At 44.2% G+C, this 17,373-nt stretch overlaps 1 protein-coding gene across 7 annotated transcripts in view; it reads right to left on the bottom strand.

The window, feature by feature from the left end:
- Nucleotides 1–3,689: 3,689 nt before the first annotated feature.
- Nucleotides 3,690–17,373, bottom strand: part of Dtna (dystrobrevin alpha) — a 363,024-nt gene continuing 349,340 nt past the window's right edge. For 4 of the 7 annotated variants that reach the window (XM_059246654.1, XM_059246652.1, XM_059246655.1 and 1 more), the window contains 3 exons: nt 16,906–17,071; nt 12,288–12,420; nt 3,690–4,877 (listed from right to left, as the gene is read on the bottom strand). In XM_059246654.1, the coding sequence (XP_059102637.1) occupies nt 4,737–4,877; nt 12,288–12,420; nt 16,906–17,071 (440 nt within the window). In that variant the 3' untranslated portion in view covers nt 3,690–4,736. Of the gene's footprint in view, nt 7,669–10,085; nt 10,135–12,287; nt 12,421–16,905; nt 17,072–17,373 lie in introns of all 7 variants that reach the window. The other 3 variants (XM_059246661.1, XM_059246656.1, XM_059246657.1) reach the window with 2 other exon arrangements.

The following is a 17,373-nucleotide window of genomic DNA, read 5'->3' as shown; positions in this document are numbered from 1 at the left end:
GGATCCCAAGTCCAGTTTGTCAATATACTACTCCTCTGCCTTTTGTATGTTTAATCTGCATTTCAAATATAATGTCCAGACTCAAGCTCCTGAAAAATCCACATCCAAAGGGTATTCCTTCTAGTTTCCTTTACTTCAGAAATGAAACCATTTTCTCCCAGTTATTTAAGCTCTCAACGTATGGTATCATTATAAGGGAGGCTAACCCAGGAAATCCAGACTCTTTATGTCTAGGTTTTTGGTCTCATCAATAAAAGAATTTATGAAAGACACAACAGGTCAACAAGCAAAGCTTCTTCCTGTGTCCCCAAAAAAGACCTATGAATTCCATGTGGGGTAAACTCAGTGAAAGCCACATTCAACCAAACATACAGACCTGTTACAACCAAACCACGGAAAGACAAAGATAAAGAGAGATTCTTGGAAGTAGCAAAAGAAAAGATACTGTTAATCACAAAGGAAGAGCCATAGGGTTAACAGCTGATTATGCATCCAAACCAATAGAGGCCAAAAGCCAGTAGATACCTATCCATCAAGAATTCTCCATCTGGTAAAACTGTCTTTCAGAAATGAGGATGTTAATATATTCATTCCCAGATGAACCAAAGCCTGGGGTTTACTTGTTCTACCATATATCCTAAAGGAAATCATCAAGTTGGAAGGCAAGGATATTAAACAGTAACTAGAAGTTGTATGAAGAAACAAAGACTTCAGTAAAGGAAACTGTGTGGACGAACACATCCTATCACAGGGATGCTATACTGGGTCTTTGCATTGGGCTGCTGGCATGGAACTTCAAAAACTGTTGGAATTTCTTGTGTGATAGGAATGTTTTTGTTATGCTACTGAGACAAGTCATTGTGGGTTACCGCATGCCTTCAGGATGGTCGCCATATGGTTATATAAGGGAAACTCTGGGCAAGGCCAACCTCCAGAGGAGGAGGCTAGAGACTGACTTAATCAGTTAGGCCTTTGTCATGGAAACCTCTCCCCACATCTCTGTACACAAAGGCTCTGGAGCGCTCCTTGATGGCAAATGAATGCATGTGCTAGGACAGTGACATGATCATGGTTCCCAAGCAGAGGACATGATTACTGTGTGTCCGTCCCACCAACTTGCCTTTCATGTCTCTTCATTTAGCTGCTTCTGATTTGTAGTATTTATAATAAAACTATAATTGAGTTTTCATACAGTCCTTTCAAAGGATTCTGTGAATTGTTTGAATGAATTACCTAAGCCATGAGAACTCCTGAATTCACAGCTGATTAGTAGGAAGTATGGATGGTCCTATGACTTACATGGTTATCTTAATAATCTTTCACCAAGTATCCTGTTCTAACTGAATAGTTAGTGTCAGAATTCAATCTCAGAATAGCCACAAAAGCAGATAGTTTGAAGGGATAGCTTAGCGTCCTAGGATCCGCTGGAGCTACATGCACAGAAAGGAACTGGTTCATTTGCCTTAGTGTCTCCTTAGGAACTCCTAACAACTTCTCCTTTATGGTCAAATATATCCTGGAGTACATTCTAGGATTAGAGTTGGCAGGCTAGTTGAGCCTAAAGTAGTTTTGGGTCCATGTTCAGTGAACCAAATGTTGACTTCTGAGTGAACTTTTAGGGAAAACCCCCTATTTGCCATTTCATGAAAATGTATGATTGGATAAGCATATTACTAAAATCAGATGCACCATGGGAAAGGACATGCTAAGCCAGGCCTATCAATCAAAACAGAAAGTCATCCACACCTTGCCCCTAGCAACTAACTCTTCTTCCTGGGTCCTGCAAAGGAAGCGTTTGAAAAGTACCCTGGGGCTGTGGAGCAATTTCACCCAGCACCCACTGCTCCCTTGCAGCATATCTACACTGCATGCTTGCTTCTAAATAAAATTCCCTTGCTACTTTGCTACTTGGGTGTGCCTTTTCAATTCTTTGAACAGGATGTCAGGAACCTGGTAATGGAGCTGGAAAGGTGGCTCAGCAGTTAAGAGCACTAGTTCTTGGTACAGAGGACCTGTCTGGTTTCTAGCACCCATGTCCAGTGACTCACAACCGCCTGTTGAACAACCCCATGCCATCTTCTGGCCTCTGCAGGCACCAAACTCACAGGCACATATCTTGTGCACACCTGCACACAGGCATACCTGCATATACATAACTAAAAACAAAAATACGTTAAAAAAGTACGTAAGAACGTAATTTCTTGCATTAATTAAGAGATAGAAGTCTAACATTGATTATAAATATACGTTAATTGGCACATAGTGTGTGAAATGCTGTCTGCCACAAATAAAAGCTCATTATTACCAAAAGGTTTAGCTTCATACACCAGAGGAGACGAGCATATAGTGGGTGTACGTGTGTGAATACTTTTCTCCTTGGCATCCAGTCACTGGAAGGAAAGGTGTTGGCCAAGAAATGATTCCACGGAAAGCAGCCACAAATTCCCCTCGGCTTCTAGATCCTAAAGCTGGTCTAATTGGCTCTCCCCTTGTATTTTGAAAAAGTGCCTGCTTCTAAGCTAGAGCAGCCCCAAGAGAGTGCCAGCAAAAGAGGATGTCAAAGAAGTCCTTTTCTGACGCCATTTATGTCCCAGTGGCCGGACGGCCACCCCATGCAGCATTACCTCTGGGCTGACGGCACAGCCAGCCACCAGGAAGTGAAAGGGTCAACCACGGGCATTATTTGGAAACTTGGGCACCCAAGACAGCAGATCCAGAGGTGCAAAACATGTGTGACCTGCATTATATCACATGCTTTGCTCTGTCCAAGACTAGAGCGGTTAGCATGGGAAAGAGGAAAACGAATTTGCTATGTAACTTGACCCATAAGCATCTGATATTTTTTAATGTTTTCTTTAAAATAAAGTGAGCACACACATAATTTTCAGTGCTCTATGGCCTAACAATACAACTGAAGGGAACTAACAGCTCACCCTCGAAAGACAACTTTTCACATCAGACTTGCTCTCTAGAGGTGCAGGTGAGTGCAGGAATGGTTGTGAGCAAATGGAAGCCTGTCTAACTCAAGGATTTTGTATCTATCTGCTCAGCTACTCTAAACATCTATGGCAGGGAGCCTGGGCAAAACATAGTAGCCTAATGAACAGATCAGGAATATCATCCATAATGCCACAGTGTAGTGGGTAGCCATTCCAGCTTTAGTTCCAACCCCCATTGAGGCTTCGGTAACTGTCACGCCTACAAGGTGGGGCCCAGAGAGGACCCTGAAGACCTGAGATCCGGATGCGCCAGCTTTCTTGGTTCCTGGATCCTGGATGATGGAGGTAGATGGAGCAGAGTTCTCCAGAGAACACCGCTGGACTGCACTACACCTTTCCCAGACCCTGTAACCTATCCCTTCATTTGTAAGTTACCCCACGAAATAAACCTCTCTTTTAACTATGTGGAGTGGCCTTAATAATTTCACCAATATTAGGAATATCATCCATAATGCCACAGTTGAGAATTTGGTTTTTAGCATTTTTTTTTTTTTTTGTATTTTCTTAAAGGGAATATGGGAACTGTTCGCCTCAGCTGTCCAGCATTCCACCAGTGGTTCATGTTCTGTGTGCTGGAACCGACCTGTTTCCCTTCCTTGAGAAGATTCCATGTTGCTGTAAGAAAAGTCCATTAACACCCAGGGGGAAAAAAAAGAACAACAACAACAACAACAACACAAGATAATAGTGTTTTAAAAAACATTTTAATGAAGAAATAATTCCATTCCAAAATATAGACACACAATTAAATAGTTTAATCACTTCAAAATATAACATGTCCCCAGGAGGTTCCAACACGCACACACACACACACATACACATACACACACATACATACACACATACACACACACATACATATACACACATACACAAACACACATACATACACACACATACACACACACACAAAACAATACTTAACAGCAATATCAACAAAACAAAACAACATATTATAGTAGTTTTGTTACAATACCAATGAATATTGTGAACTCTTTAGTGTTTCTGAATTGGTTATTTCAAATGGGGTCAAATTGCAGTAGTCACAGTTTAAAATGTCTTATGTTAATTAGCTTCAAGATACAATGAATGCTTCCGATTTTTTTTTTCCTTTTTTGGTTCAAGGTAAAAGTGTCCTGTCTTCTGAGGACACAGTGGAGTTCTTTGCTTGTGATTCCTTGTGTGGAATTGAACCAAAGTGAACTCAGCAACCAAAGGTCGCCGTATTTACAAGATCTATCTACACTTAACAGCCAAGAACTAATAATGGTGGACGAAGATGGTCGAAATAAGAGCAGATGCCAGTGCTAAATTATATTGCAACAGTTTGGCTCATGCATATAAGAAAATACATAATATATATCACACAAAGGCCACAATCTTAATGCAATTCAGTTCACATTACTACTTACAAATGAACCTTCCCTGCCTTATTATAGATCATCCGATAATCCATCTTCATAATCTCCAACACGTCTCCCTCTGACCAACCAGACTTACCCCAACTTCCATCCTGACAAACCACAACCAATTCCTGAATCCTATTCAGTAGATTTCACCCACCTCCTGGCCACATTGCTGTGGGAGAGGTTTGGCGGTGTTAGACCATTGCCCATTCATAGGCCATCAGCGCTGATGGACGTGGATGTGCAATCATTGTGGGATAAGAAAGAACAACCCCTGCGAGATATAGCTGAATAGAATGGACAGGACAGACGAAACCTGCTGGGTTTGCATTTAGAACAGGCCCCAAAAGTAAATTTGGAGAGCCAAGGAAAGGAACCCACCGACAATCACAAAACCCCAAAACAACACACGCCATTTTGTCTCGGTTACAGGACAGGGGTGCTTGAATCTGGTCTCAGTGCTGACGTGGAGCTAAGAGAAAGAAAAGGTGGCTGGTTAGTGAGAAATTGCTCACTGGTAGTGGTTTCCAGAGAGTTCCTGTAATGGCTTTGTATGATGGAGTCAATATCATGGGATGGAGCTGCTTGGCAACAGAGGCTGTCACAAGAGGGAAGGTTTTCAGTAGAATGGTTCCAACCTTAGACACACATTTTGATGTAGAAAACCAAAGAGACAACATGGGTCAGCTCAGTCCCTGTCGGTGGCTGAGGGCCACCGGCAGGGTCTGAGTTCTGATGTACTATGTGGCTCTGATTTGAGCTGACAGAAATGCAGGTATCTGGGATGTAGTGGTTTTCAGTACTGAGTATGAGGCACCAATGGCCACCTGCACCATCTAGAGAGGTGTGATTTCACAGAGGATGGGCAGGGGAAGAGAGATGAACATTAAGACACACCAACAAAACCCGCAATAAAATCCACCTGTGCAAAGAAATTAGAGAACTGTGCAGTTGTGAAACTTTGGTGCTAGCCTGTGCTCAGGGAATTTTGTGAGGCGGGTTTTCCCGAGAGAGATAGACTAAGAACACCCAGGGACAGCGCGGGGTCCTCTACTGATGCCAATCAATCAAGCCCTTCCCCCACTGATGCCAATCAAGCCCTCAGCTATTCTCAAGGCAAATGATTTTGTTTAAAGGGCAGCCAAGGAGGTTTCTGACTGAATGCAGAGGCAAGAACACCCAATAGCAGACAGTGGGGTCAGAAATGGAGTTCTTAGCCACTCAATACAGTCTAGGTGTATGGGAGGGAGGGGGCTTCTGCTAGCCTAGTGAGCAAATTGAATTTGTGGTCCACTTAGGACATTTCTCATTTATTCTGAGCACTTTCCCCCTCCTTCAAGACAGGGTCTCATGTAGCCTAGGCTGGCCTCCAACTCACTATGTAGCTGAGGATGACCTTGACCTCCTGATCTTCCTGTCTTCATCTCCTGAGTGCTGGAATCACAGGCATGTGTTACAATGCCAGGTTTACAAAGCTCTGGAAGACTGAACCAAGAGCTTTGTGTATGCTAGGCAAGCACTCGACCAACTGAGCTACAACCTAGTCTGGATAAGGCCTTTTTCAGTCTTTGTTATACAACTCTACTCTAGAACAAGGATTTCCATCTTATAGAATACATCGGAACTGTTAGGAGGGCTGATTAAAACATGGATCACTAGGCCCAGACCCAAGAGTTTCGGATTCAGTGGGTCAGTCAGGGTTTGGAGCCTAGGAAACTGCATTGCTAAGACTTTTGGGTGACTCGAACATTGCTGGTCTGAGGGACACATTCTGAGACTCATTGTTCTGCAAAGATATTCCCTTTTTCTTTTAGAAGAAAAAACCCAGGAATTCCAGAGAGGCTGCGAGTTTAAGACAGGTGTCTGGCTCTTTCTTTTCCTTGTACATCAGATCTTGAAATAACCAATTTCACTTCCATTTTCCCCAGGATCACTAAGGGAGGCCCTTTTGAGGTCTCTCTACTGAGGGGCCTCGTGAAGGACCATCCACAGGCTTTTATCCTCTTGTCTTTGAGAGTTCTTTCACACACCAGCCTCCAACTGAGTGTGAAATCCCAATACCACATGGAAGAGCCTGTCTCCTCCTCTCACATGACCACACACGGCTGCATGCAGAACAACAGGTGGCCAGGTAAGGCAATCAACATCCAGAAAGGAAAAGCGGAGGGCGGGCGAGCGAATGTCTGCAAGCGCGCTTTAAGCCCATACTTTTAAAGCTGAAGGCCTCGGAACTACCCGATGAGGGAACTTGGTCAATGAGCAGTGCTGGGTAAGACATGCTTCCTAAGGATACAATGTGGAGAGCAAGACCTGGAGGAGTGCAGATAACTGGAGTCCGTTGGGGGATCTTATGGCACCTGTGGTTTATAAACAGCTTTAGTAACGAGTATTCCAAAAACATAGTTCACAGTTTTTAAGAAGATCTGTGCTGATTTTAAAAACTAGATTCTATATCATTTGAATGTTGTCTCTCTCTTTTTTTTTGAATATGATATCTATTTGGAAAAAGTATTTACATTAAATTCTATGGCTGACTCATTAGAATATCTTAAAGGAAAACAACCCAAAGTTGGAAATACGCCCCCCCCCAATCCCATCATTTCTGGTGGTGGCAGGTTTAATTCGTTTCTCAGAGGGACTTGGAGACATGAGCAGGCCAAGGACCCTTCTTGGCTTCTGGGTTCTGAGTCTTGACACTCAGAAACCAAATCCTATTGCAAATTGTTGGTGGTTTTTTTTTTTTTTTTTGAAAATGTATAGTATATAATAAAACCGTCTTTGCTAAAATCTCAAAGAATCCGGAAATGAAACTCCTAGCTACAAACAGTATTAATATTGTCATTGTAAACTGAACGGGTTCAATATCGTGTGCAAAGGTTTAAAACGCTCGTTAATACTACTGCCCGGTGTTAACAGCAGCAGGCTCTCAGCCTGTGGATGTTTGCTTTGAACCAGCGATGAGCCATGTTACAGGAGATGGAGTTGATACATCGTCTAGGAACAGAAGTCTTGTCCCACCCCCACCCCCAACTCTAAACCACACACCTATGAACTACAAATCTAGAACAGACAGCTAGCTGCACTACAGACATCGGAACACATCTTAGGGGAGGGGGGGGTTGGAGCTGCTGGATGTGGTGGCTCCTCTCTCCGAGCGAGGGTGAGGCTGCGGCCACGCTGCCGTCTTCCTTCTCTTTGTAGGTACAGCTCTCTCCATCACCGGATGCCATGTTACTTTCATCATCTGTCTGACTATAGCTTGCCTGGGAATAAGGAGTGTGTAATTTTTTTTTAAACAGGTGGAAACTGTTTCTAAATTAGGGCTCAGTAGCTTAGGGTCCCCCACCCAGCCTCTTCGCGCACACACACTCATGGTATTACCTTCCTATGAAAATCAGGGGGCAATGTCTTAGACACAGCGTGTCTTCTGGAAGAGATGGTTTAGAGTTCTCTTCACTAACCCTTCTTCTTAAGGAATCCCTGGGGTACCCCTGAGGCTCACGAAGAGTTAAAGGCACACAATGGCTTACAAACAGGCCCATAGCCTGGCTTGAACACAGGAAGAGTCTGCCTCCTCCTTAACTTCCATGTTCTGCCTTCATTCATGAAGGACTCTACCTTGGCAGCTGACTGACTGATGTCGAGCCAATGAATTGTTTCCGGACCCTTGTGTAAGACAGGCATGTCCTTTCGGATAATTTTGGGATTGCAGTGTAGTCAGAAAGTCCAAACAAGACCATACTAATCATACAGGTAACTCTAAAACTCCGATTCTATTGAGCTCATTATGAGCATCCTATCAGGGTAAAAGAAGTTATAAGGTGAAATGTTGCTATTTTTTTTGTAGCACTCTGTAAGACTGTGAATGCATTTTGCCTGACTGGCTGATTTTTAGCAACAAGCTGGTTTGTGTTTAGGCTCCTGCAGAATGCTATCTAGTCAGTGTATCTCCACAGTAAGTGACAGAGGGCACCCCTGCTTCATTTCTCATTACCAAATTTCCAAGTAAGGAAAAAAAAGTGAAAAAAAGTTGGCTTTTAGGTACAAAAAGAACATGATACAATTTTTATGTGGGTTTATAGCAAGGCCATTTTATTACCTTAAAGAAAATGAATGTGTTTCTAAGATCAAGCCCCTGATGTTTAAATAATATACAGAATAAAAATGATTAAATTTTGGAGCTAAGAGAAAGAAAATGCTATTAAGGAAAAGCCTTTTCCTTCGGGACTAGATTGGTTATAACTGGAGTGAATATTTTCAGAACAGCTCCTGGGAATATTTTTCAGTGTAGTCATCATGAATTAGGAGAAGGTGTGGTGTCACATTTTCAAATGCAAGGGAGGGCGACCAGAGTGTGGTTGTAAGATCCCTTCTTAGAGCTCAGAAGGTCTGTCCCATCAGCACCATCTTATTCACTTGATGGGAACCTGGGGGCAGAGCGAGGAAGTTTGTAGTGTTTGAGCTAGTGTGTATTCATTACTACTTAAAGCTGAAGAAACATATTCATTCTCCAAATTAGCAACTGGGGTTGGCCAAGTGCATTATCAGCTTCACTGTAGACTCATGTGATTCCACAGTTGGGAAGGATTATGTAACTACACTAGACACAAGTCCTGATTGCTGTAGGAAGTGCACTAACTTAGGCTGTGACGAGGGACCACCAAGGCCATTAACCAGAGCTAGAGAAGCCGTCTAGACTTACGGGACAGTGGGTCCCACTGTCATTGCAGGGTGCTGAGTCCTGGCCTGTTTATAAAAGCTGAAATAACAAAGTCATTCTGAGTCCATGGCTCCACTACACTTCTGTGAGCACTGTAGTAGCTCCCCGGGACCACATGGGATCTGAAGCCTGTGGAGGTACGCAGACATGTGCGTGTCCACAGCTCATTATGGTGTGTCAAGCTCTTTCAAACTATATCCCACGTGCCCACCTCCTGTGTGTGAGGTAGATATAATATCATGAAGTACAAGAGGAAAGTGAAACCCTTAAAGGCTTAATAATTTGTCTAAATTATGCAAAGTTTCAGTGAGATTTGTATTTCAAAATGGTTCTAATAAAATGCAGAGATCAAGACTTTGATCACGACACCCAAGTGAATCTAACAGTCAAGTACTAGTATTTCAATGATAAAGAAAAAAAATGACTTGAGAATTTGGCCCATTATTAGGTAAATCTTTAGAGTGGGATGAAATAACCCAAATAACACCTTAAATTACCTTTTATCACACTGAACTCCTCAATGGATTTGAATTAGTCACCCTCAAAACACAAGGCCACAGGATTTTTTTTCTTTGATGGTGTTGTCCCTTGCTACAGGGGACACATAGGTTGGGACTAAGGAGCTGACATCTAGAGATGTTGAGGTAGCTTGGTCTTTTCCTTTTCTGATGCCATTGGTAATGTGGCCACAGAGAGTCTGGTTGCACCTCAGGTGCCATGGAAGTTTTCTGTGACAACTTCTCTAATCAACAAGTAAAAAGTCGACTTCAGGACGTCTGGGGGATTTACATAGGATGATAATGAGCTCTGTGGTTGGAGTGACCACTCTGATAGCAGCAGGGAAGGCGTATACTACATCACATGGAAAGAGTGACCGTGAGCTTAGGCTAAGAGCTGTCACAGCTCAGTGTTGACACAGCCTACAGTGTCCATGCTTCCTCCCAAAAAACAGGTACTTACTTGAGAGGAGAGTGAGAAAAGGACATTGCATTCAACCTTGCAAGCTGACCTGTGGGTGACAAAGGACACAAACAAGAAAGGTGACATGTCAAGTCAGTGAGGCCGTCAAGCTGGTGAATTATTTGGCTGGAAGCCATGCACAGAGACACACAGAGAGGGAGAGAGTCCAGAGAACGACAAATGCATTCCATCCATCCTGTCGCCAACCTTCGGCTTACACAGCCCTGGAAGAAAACCGCTCCACCGTGCTCCAGGATTTGCATTTGAGTGAGAGCACACTCCCCCGCTCCTTTCCTTGAGACCATCAAGCATGGAAAGGCAAGGAGAGAGAGGAACCAGAGGTTTACCGGGCATGGCAAAAACTCCAGTTAGATCCTGTCATTCATAGAACGCCCCCCTTCACTTTACTCATGTGACATTAGCTAATAATTCACTAAGAATCTAATATTTGTTATCGACTGGAGAAAAGGCACCTGAAAAAAATCTAGAATTACAGTTACTGTTGTCACTGAACCCCAGAAACGGAAGATGAGCTTGAAGAACAGGGCTTGGCAGGCATCTCCAACAGCCCAACTCGGATGTTGGTGATCCAGCCACATTTCTGTCCCCCTTGTGCAGACCCACATGAGATGCCACCCCTTAGGCTTCCCAGAGACTCCCAGCCTGCTTCATACAAGGCTGGCTCCTTTCTATGGATGAGCTACAGTAGGCACAGAGAACAGGCTCACCATGGCTTTGTAATCAGGTGAACGCATGTGTATCTCAGCAGCATGGCTCTACGCACCAAGTGTTTTTCTTCTTCTTCTTGAAATGGCTTGAGAAAGATTTTCACTGTCTCTGAAAGGTGCCTGCTAGGCCGAAAGGGCTACAGCACATTTGAAGCAACACTTTGTTCAGGTGATCTCAGGCATCGGCTTCTCTGCTGCCACAGTCCTCTTGGGAACATTTCAAGGCTCATTCTACACATAGCACAGGAGCCAGACCCAGTTGGCTCTCACTGATTCTCTGTCCTTCACTGACAGAGTGAGAGAGGGCCACTGGTGACCCAAGACTGAGGAAAAAGCTTGTGTGGCCACTAGACAAAAAGTCTGCTAGGAAAACAATAACCCGCTGGGGCTGGGACCAGCTGGGCTCTACCAGAAAAACATCCCTGAAGGCCCAGAGCCCAACCACACACCTGTGGAGAAGCAGGCAGTGGAGTAGCCCTGAGTGGCAAATTCATTACTTTTGGCAAGAGTAAGCAGTTTTATTATTCTTAGTTGCATGAACTATGTTCTGTGGATTTTCAGATGGGTTGGGGTACTGCAGCCTCTTTCAGGGTCTGCCTTGCTGAATGGGGGCTTCCAGTTCCCCACAGTTTCTCGGTAAGTATTGTCACCTTCCTGCTTATGTTTGATGTGATGCGGGCAACGAGGAAGTCAGGGACAATTCAGGGGAGGAAGTGGATTGATGTTTGTTCATTTTTCTTGTGCCATGTGTTATATATATATATAAACATATATATTATTTATATAACTGTCACTATTTTTTCGGCTTTTTATTTGATATGTGGGCTTCTATTTTCCATAAGTTTGCATGTGGGGTGTGTGTGTGTGTGTGTGTGTGTGTGTGTGCGCGTGTGCATATGTTTGCCGGTGCATGTATTGGTGCAAGCATGTGGGAGCCCAAGGTTGCTGTTGGGAGCCTTCTACTGCTCTCCACCTTATTTATTGAGGTCTTCTAACTGAAACCAGAACTCACCGGTGCGGTTAGACACCCTTCCCCCCCCCCCCTTTTTACCTTCTGATTGCTGGGATTATGGGCTGGGCCACCATGCCTACCAGATTCTGGAAACCCAAACTTCAGTCTTCACACTTGCTCTACAAGTGCTTTGTCTACGGAACCGTCTCCCCAGGTCCCTACATTTTAACTTAGGAGAAAGGACTTCTGATGGTCCTGAGGCGTTTGGATTGGTTGTCACTATGATTCCGCCAATGTCACAAAGGCCCCTTTCACTTTCCAGATCAGAATTTGGGAGAACAGACAGCTACAAGAGGCATCTAAAACATCACTGTACAAGATGCATGGACTGAGGGGGTACCAGCAGACTATTCTGGAAAAGTAGGGAAGAAAGAGGGAGGAAGGCCTGCGTTTTCAGGGAATGGGAAGGACCCGGTTGTGGAGGGCTGTGGGGAGGGGCAGGGTTGCTCCTGCCTCCTGTACCTGGAAGGCTTCGTCCTGCAGCTTCTGCTTCAGGTATTCCTCCATCTGCAGCTCACTCTCCAGCTGCCGCACAGACTCGTTCTCGTAGTTCTCATCCTCGGGTTGGACGTAAGGATCCCCGTCTTCCGGGACTCTGGGAAAAAACGTAAGAGATGTTTGGGAACAGTCTTTTTTTTTTTTTTTTTTTTTTGGTTTTTCGAGACAGGGTTTCTCTTTGTAGCTTTGCGCCTTTTCCTGGAACTCACTTGGTAGCCCAGGCTGGCCTCGAACTCACAGAGATCCGCCTGGCTCTGCCTCCCGAGTGCTGGGATTAAAGGTGTACGCCACCACCGCCCGTCTTGGGAACAGTCTTAACAGAGAAGAGTAGGTGGATTCCTGTGCTGTGTCTCGCTGTCTTCCTTCATGTGTTTTCCCTGAGTCCCCTAGTTCACCTTCATGACTTCTTCGACTCAAAGGAAAACAAAACAGAGAGTGTGTGTGTGTGTGTGTGTGTGTGTGTGTGTGTGTGTGTGTGAGAGAGAGAGAGAGAGAGAGAGAGAGAGAGAGAGAGAGAGAGAGAGAGAGAGAGAGAAGTTTGGAGAAATTTGTGATTAAAATGTTTTATTTTAATCAAACCTAGTGAGGAAGTCATTGGCCATTTATGTTTTTATAGGACATACAGGAACGATAGCCCTTAAAATGTTCTGCAGTCTTAAACAAGGCAGATCTGTCTTTAGAGGTATTGTATAGTTTCACAACATGAGATTTTTTTTTTCCTTTCTGAAAGGCAAGTGAGCCCTCTAGTGAAATAATGCTTAAGGAAATGTGTGCATGATTTAACTCTCTTTGTATTGTACCACATACATACTTACACACACACACACACACACACACACACACACACAAGCATACAAGCACACTCGAGCACATGCACACATATGTAAACACACTTTATGGTGCAATAAGTCTTATAATACCAGTGACTTGATACTAGGATATCACACCACAACTCTTGACCTTACAAATTTTTACTAGCCCCGAATCTGGAAAATCCATTTGCATTGTTCAATTTTGTTATGAAATAAGCAAATAAGATTGACCTCATTCAGTAATGGGGACTTTTTCCACCCATTCCTCCCATGTGTAAAGAACTTACAGGGTTGAACACAGACTCACTACCTAAATCAAACTACGTTGTTGGGGCTAAAACAGCACTTTTTCTTTTTTAAAGGCAGTGTTGACAGTAAAACACCTTCCAAAATGAAAAGCTGGGTTAAAGAGAGGTTTTGAGGATGGACATTAAATGTCATTGTTCATGTTTATCTTATCTATGGGACATATTATTTTTGGAGGTTTAGGGCCAACCTAAAAGAGTCCGTGAGGCTTCTATGAGCTCCCCATTTTCAACTACCAGATCACTTGCTGGAAGCTGGTTCTGGTCCCTGGCGGCCAAGGGGGAGCGGGTCAGAAGTGGGGAGACCTTTCAAAGTCTTGAGTTTTAGGACTGGGGTAAAGATGTGTTACATAGCCACTATAAAATACATAATAATAAGATATGTATATATATATATATTTATTTATTTACTAGAAAAATGTCAGTTCACTGCTTTGAATAACATATCAAAGAATCCTAAGTTTCGTAGGAAAGGACAAGAAGACAAACTAAGCCCAGAAGGAGTCACGCACCGCCATTTTAAATGATGCAGCGGTTTTGTTGTGCTCTTGCAGGCTGCTGCTTCACAGCTGGCTTTCAAAACCAGGTCTCTGTACAACTCTGTTACTTCTGGCCTTTCACTCATTGCTTAGAAGGAGAGCCAGAACACCAGCAGGACTTCTGGTTAGTTTCATCACTGGGTCTGTAAAACAGCTGGTTTATTTTGTAGACGAGTGTGAAGTACTTGTCACATGAAGCCTTATCCTTCTGTTGTGATGTTAGGGCGTCCAGCCCTTGCCCACATTTATCAGCACTCTAGCCCACAACACCCCGCTTCCTTCTCTTCCTTCCTCTCATTTTGTTCCCTCTCTCTCTGGGCTCTTCAGCTAGGCCCCAAATTTGCCCTTATAGTCAACCTTGGTTTCCTCTGCTGATGGAGGGAGGGTCACAGCAAGCCTAGTGGGGATGCCATTGATGCTGCTGGCTTCGGTCGAATAACACAGACCTCTTCAGGTAGGGGGAGAGATGAGAGGAGCCAACGGAGGCACACATTCTTAAATACCGTTAGGAATGTTAATGCAGTCTTCACTTTTTCTCCTGTGAATGAGCAAACCTGTTGGAAATAGGCTGTTTGGGCCTCTGAATGACAGCCAGACCCTGCTCTTATTGGCTGTCTTGAGTGGGAAGCTCCCAGCCAAGCAGCAGCATCGTTGGCAAGCAGCCAGACTGCATTTCTGGAAGTCTGGCTGTTCTGAACTTGGTATCGTTACTCTGAAGGAACACCACTCCAGCAGCCAAGGACTTCTACAGCCACAGGAGCTGTGAGAGCCAGAGTTCCTGTCTTAAGAGTCCTCGGTGCAGTCCCACAGATTCTAGGCAACTCCCAGTGGCTTTGGAAGACTCCATTCTATGAATTCTGTAACACTAAATAACTGCTCAACTGACAGCAGTATTTACTCAGGAGGGGAAGGGGACAACCTGTCCCATGACCCAGCAAAAAGTCGGTGCTTGCTGCAATTTGAGGCTTGTGATTGGCTCATAAGTAGTGTTTGAGAGACATATGTACGTGTGTGTGTGTGTGTGTGTGTGTGTGTGTGTGTGTGTGTGTGTGTGTGTATGTATATAGATAGTCTTTCCTGTCAGGGTCTTCTGGTCTAGGATATTATCCCAATATATGCTTCTCCTGAATGGTCTTTTGCCTACTTACGGTTCTGTCATAGGTAGGATGTGTTGTATTGGTCGCATAAAGAGCCCAACCCTGTAATGGTAGCAATAATAAAGGGGTGACTGAAGAGTTGGAGGGAGTCACCAGGAGCTGAGGCTCTGGCTGCAATGTTAAAAACTCCAGGCTGTAACACCAGGAGGCTTCTGAAGAGTTCCAGAAAATGACCGAGGGCAGAAGGCTGCATAGAACTAAGATCAGAAAAAATGGTGAAAAGCTTTGAGAGGAAGACAGACAGTGGAGAAGCTGAAGTCTAGAAGACGAGAAGCCGTGAAGAGCTGAAGGCAGGAGCCAAGGCTGTGAGGACCACTGTAGCGAGAGTTTTCCTGCCTGGCCCACAGTCAGGACAAATCTCTCTCACCCGCCAGTCCCACAGCCGCTCAGACCCAACCAAGTAAACACAGAGACTTATATTGCTTACAAACTGTATGGCCGTGGCAGGCTTCTTGCCAACTATTCTTATAGCTTAAGTTAATCCATTTCCATAAATCTATACCTTGCCACGTGGCTCGTGGCTTACCGGCATCTTCACATGCTGCTTGTCATGGCTGCGGCTGGCAGTGTCTCCCCTGCCTTCCTGTTCTCTCCTTTCTCCTCTCTGTTAGTCCCGCCTATACTTCCTGCCTGGCCACTGGCCAATCAGTGTTTTATTTATTGACCAATCAGAGCAATCTGACATACAGACCATCCCACAGCAGACTACAGTTTGCGAGTGCTGTCACGGGTCAAAAATCTGAGGGTTCTGACTTCAAGCTCAGGAAGCGTCACTATAGCCCCTGAGCACTGATACTTAGGCCCAGAGCTGCAAGCCTCCTCCACTTTGGACAGTGTGGAGCCTTTAGTTCTCAAGGCTTGTTGCCAGACACTTTGAAATCTGTAAGCCGAGCCCTGAGCTTCTGGAACTCAGGGCCACCAGTGCTTGGGAGCTGCCCCTTGCCCATCTGTGACTTTTATTCATATAGAGGAGATAATCCCCAGCTATTTGTGATAACAACCTCTGCAAATGGTTTCTGAAGGACAGCTTTATACATATTTGATGAGTCGATCAAACTGGGCTCCTTTATAAAGAGATTCCATGTATTTAATGACTTCTCTCCAATGCCATTCTAGCATCATTACTGTCCCCTAAGTAAAGTCAGAAGACAAGATGACTTCACTTCTGAAGTGGCGTATGTGGCCTGGGAGAATGCTTTCCCTCTTCTTTACTGTAAGTGACATGTGACTTAGGGTTTGTTTCCAATTTTACCATGATACAAATGTGATATGTATTCACTAGAGACCAAACTTTGAGTCTTGAATTAGTATCTACCCCGAAAAACTAGCAGTATGTGTATGATACCGTCTTGTGATTTTGCATCATCAAGAAGTTGCGGCCCTCTGTTGGTCACATGGGTCAGAAGGGTAATGCTTGACACCCTGCAGTGTGCTACCAGTGTTTCTAGGCCACAACAAACTAGGGCTTAGTTGCATTAGATGTGTTTTTGACTTACAGGAAGTTTACTGGAGTATGTCTGCCTCAGGTGAGCAATGCTTTCATTAAGCACTCATTGTTTTAGGTCACTGATGCTCCCTGGGAATTGTTAAGAAGGGAGAGTTCCCAGTACCAAACTTAAATGCAGCTCCCTTCTGCCTCTAGAGGAACTGTACCCTTTTAGTGGTTTTTTTTTTTTTTTTTTTTTTTTTTTTTTTTTTTTTAATTTTCTAAAGGCTACTCACAAATTGCTCTGCACCTGAGAAAATGCCCCCAAGAACAGGATACTTACATGTCACCGTGCATGGTTCTTGTAGCTCCACCATGAATGTACCCAGGTTTTCGGGCGTGGATTTGGGCTAGAAAAGCCTTTTCAGAGGTTGGCGATGGAACCAGACCTTCAAACTGAGTTCTTGCAAATTCAGAATCCACAGCACTTTCTGTTTCACTCGTCACCTCTAGTGGGCAATGGAAAACACAGAGAGTGACCCCTTAGGAGGCTTATGACCCAGAAATAAAGGCCCAGGCTCCCCAGGAAGCTTAGGGCCTAGAAGCAAGTCCCCAGGTCCCACATGTAGCAACATCAGTGCGTCTGACACCAGCCAGTTTTTTGTTTTTTTTCCTGAGGTGATAGTTGATACTGAAAAGAATTAACTATAAAACAGTTTGGTGTACAACATTTTCTTTCTTTATTCGGGGCTGGAGAGGTCACTCGGTGGTAAAGAGTGCTTTCTGCCATTATAGAAGACAGAGTTCCATT

This window comes from Peromyscus eremicus, chromosome 19 (genome assembly GCF_949786415.1).
Source record: "Peromyscus eremicus chromosome 19, PerEre_H2_v1, whole genome shotgun sequence".
Classification (NCBI taxonomy): domain Eukaryota; kingdom Metazoa; phylum Chordata; class Mammalia; order Rodentia; family Cricetidae; genus Peromyscus; species Peromyscus eremicus.
The sequence above is the reverse complement of the archived record's forward strand: the minus strand, read 5'-3'. Positions and strand labels throughout refer to the sequence as shown.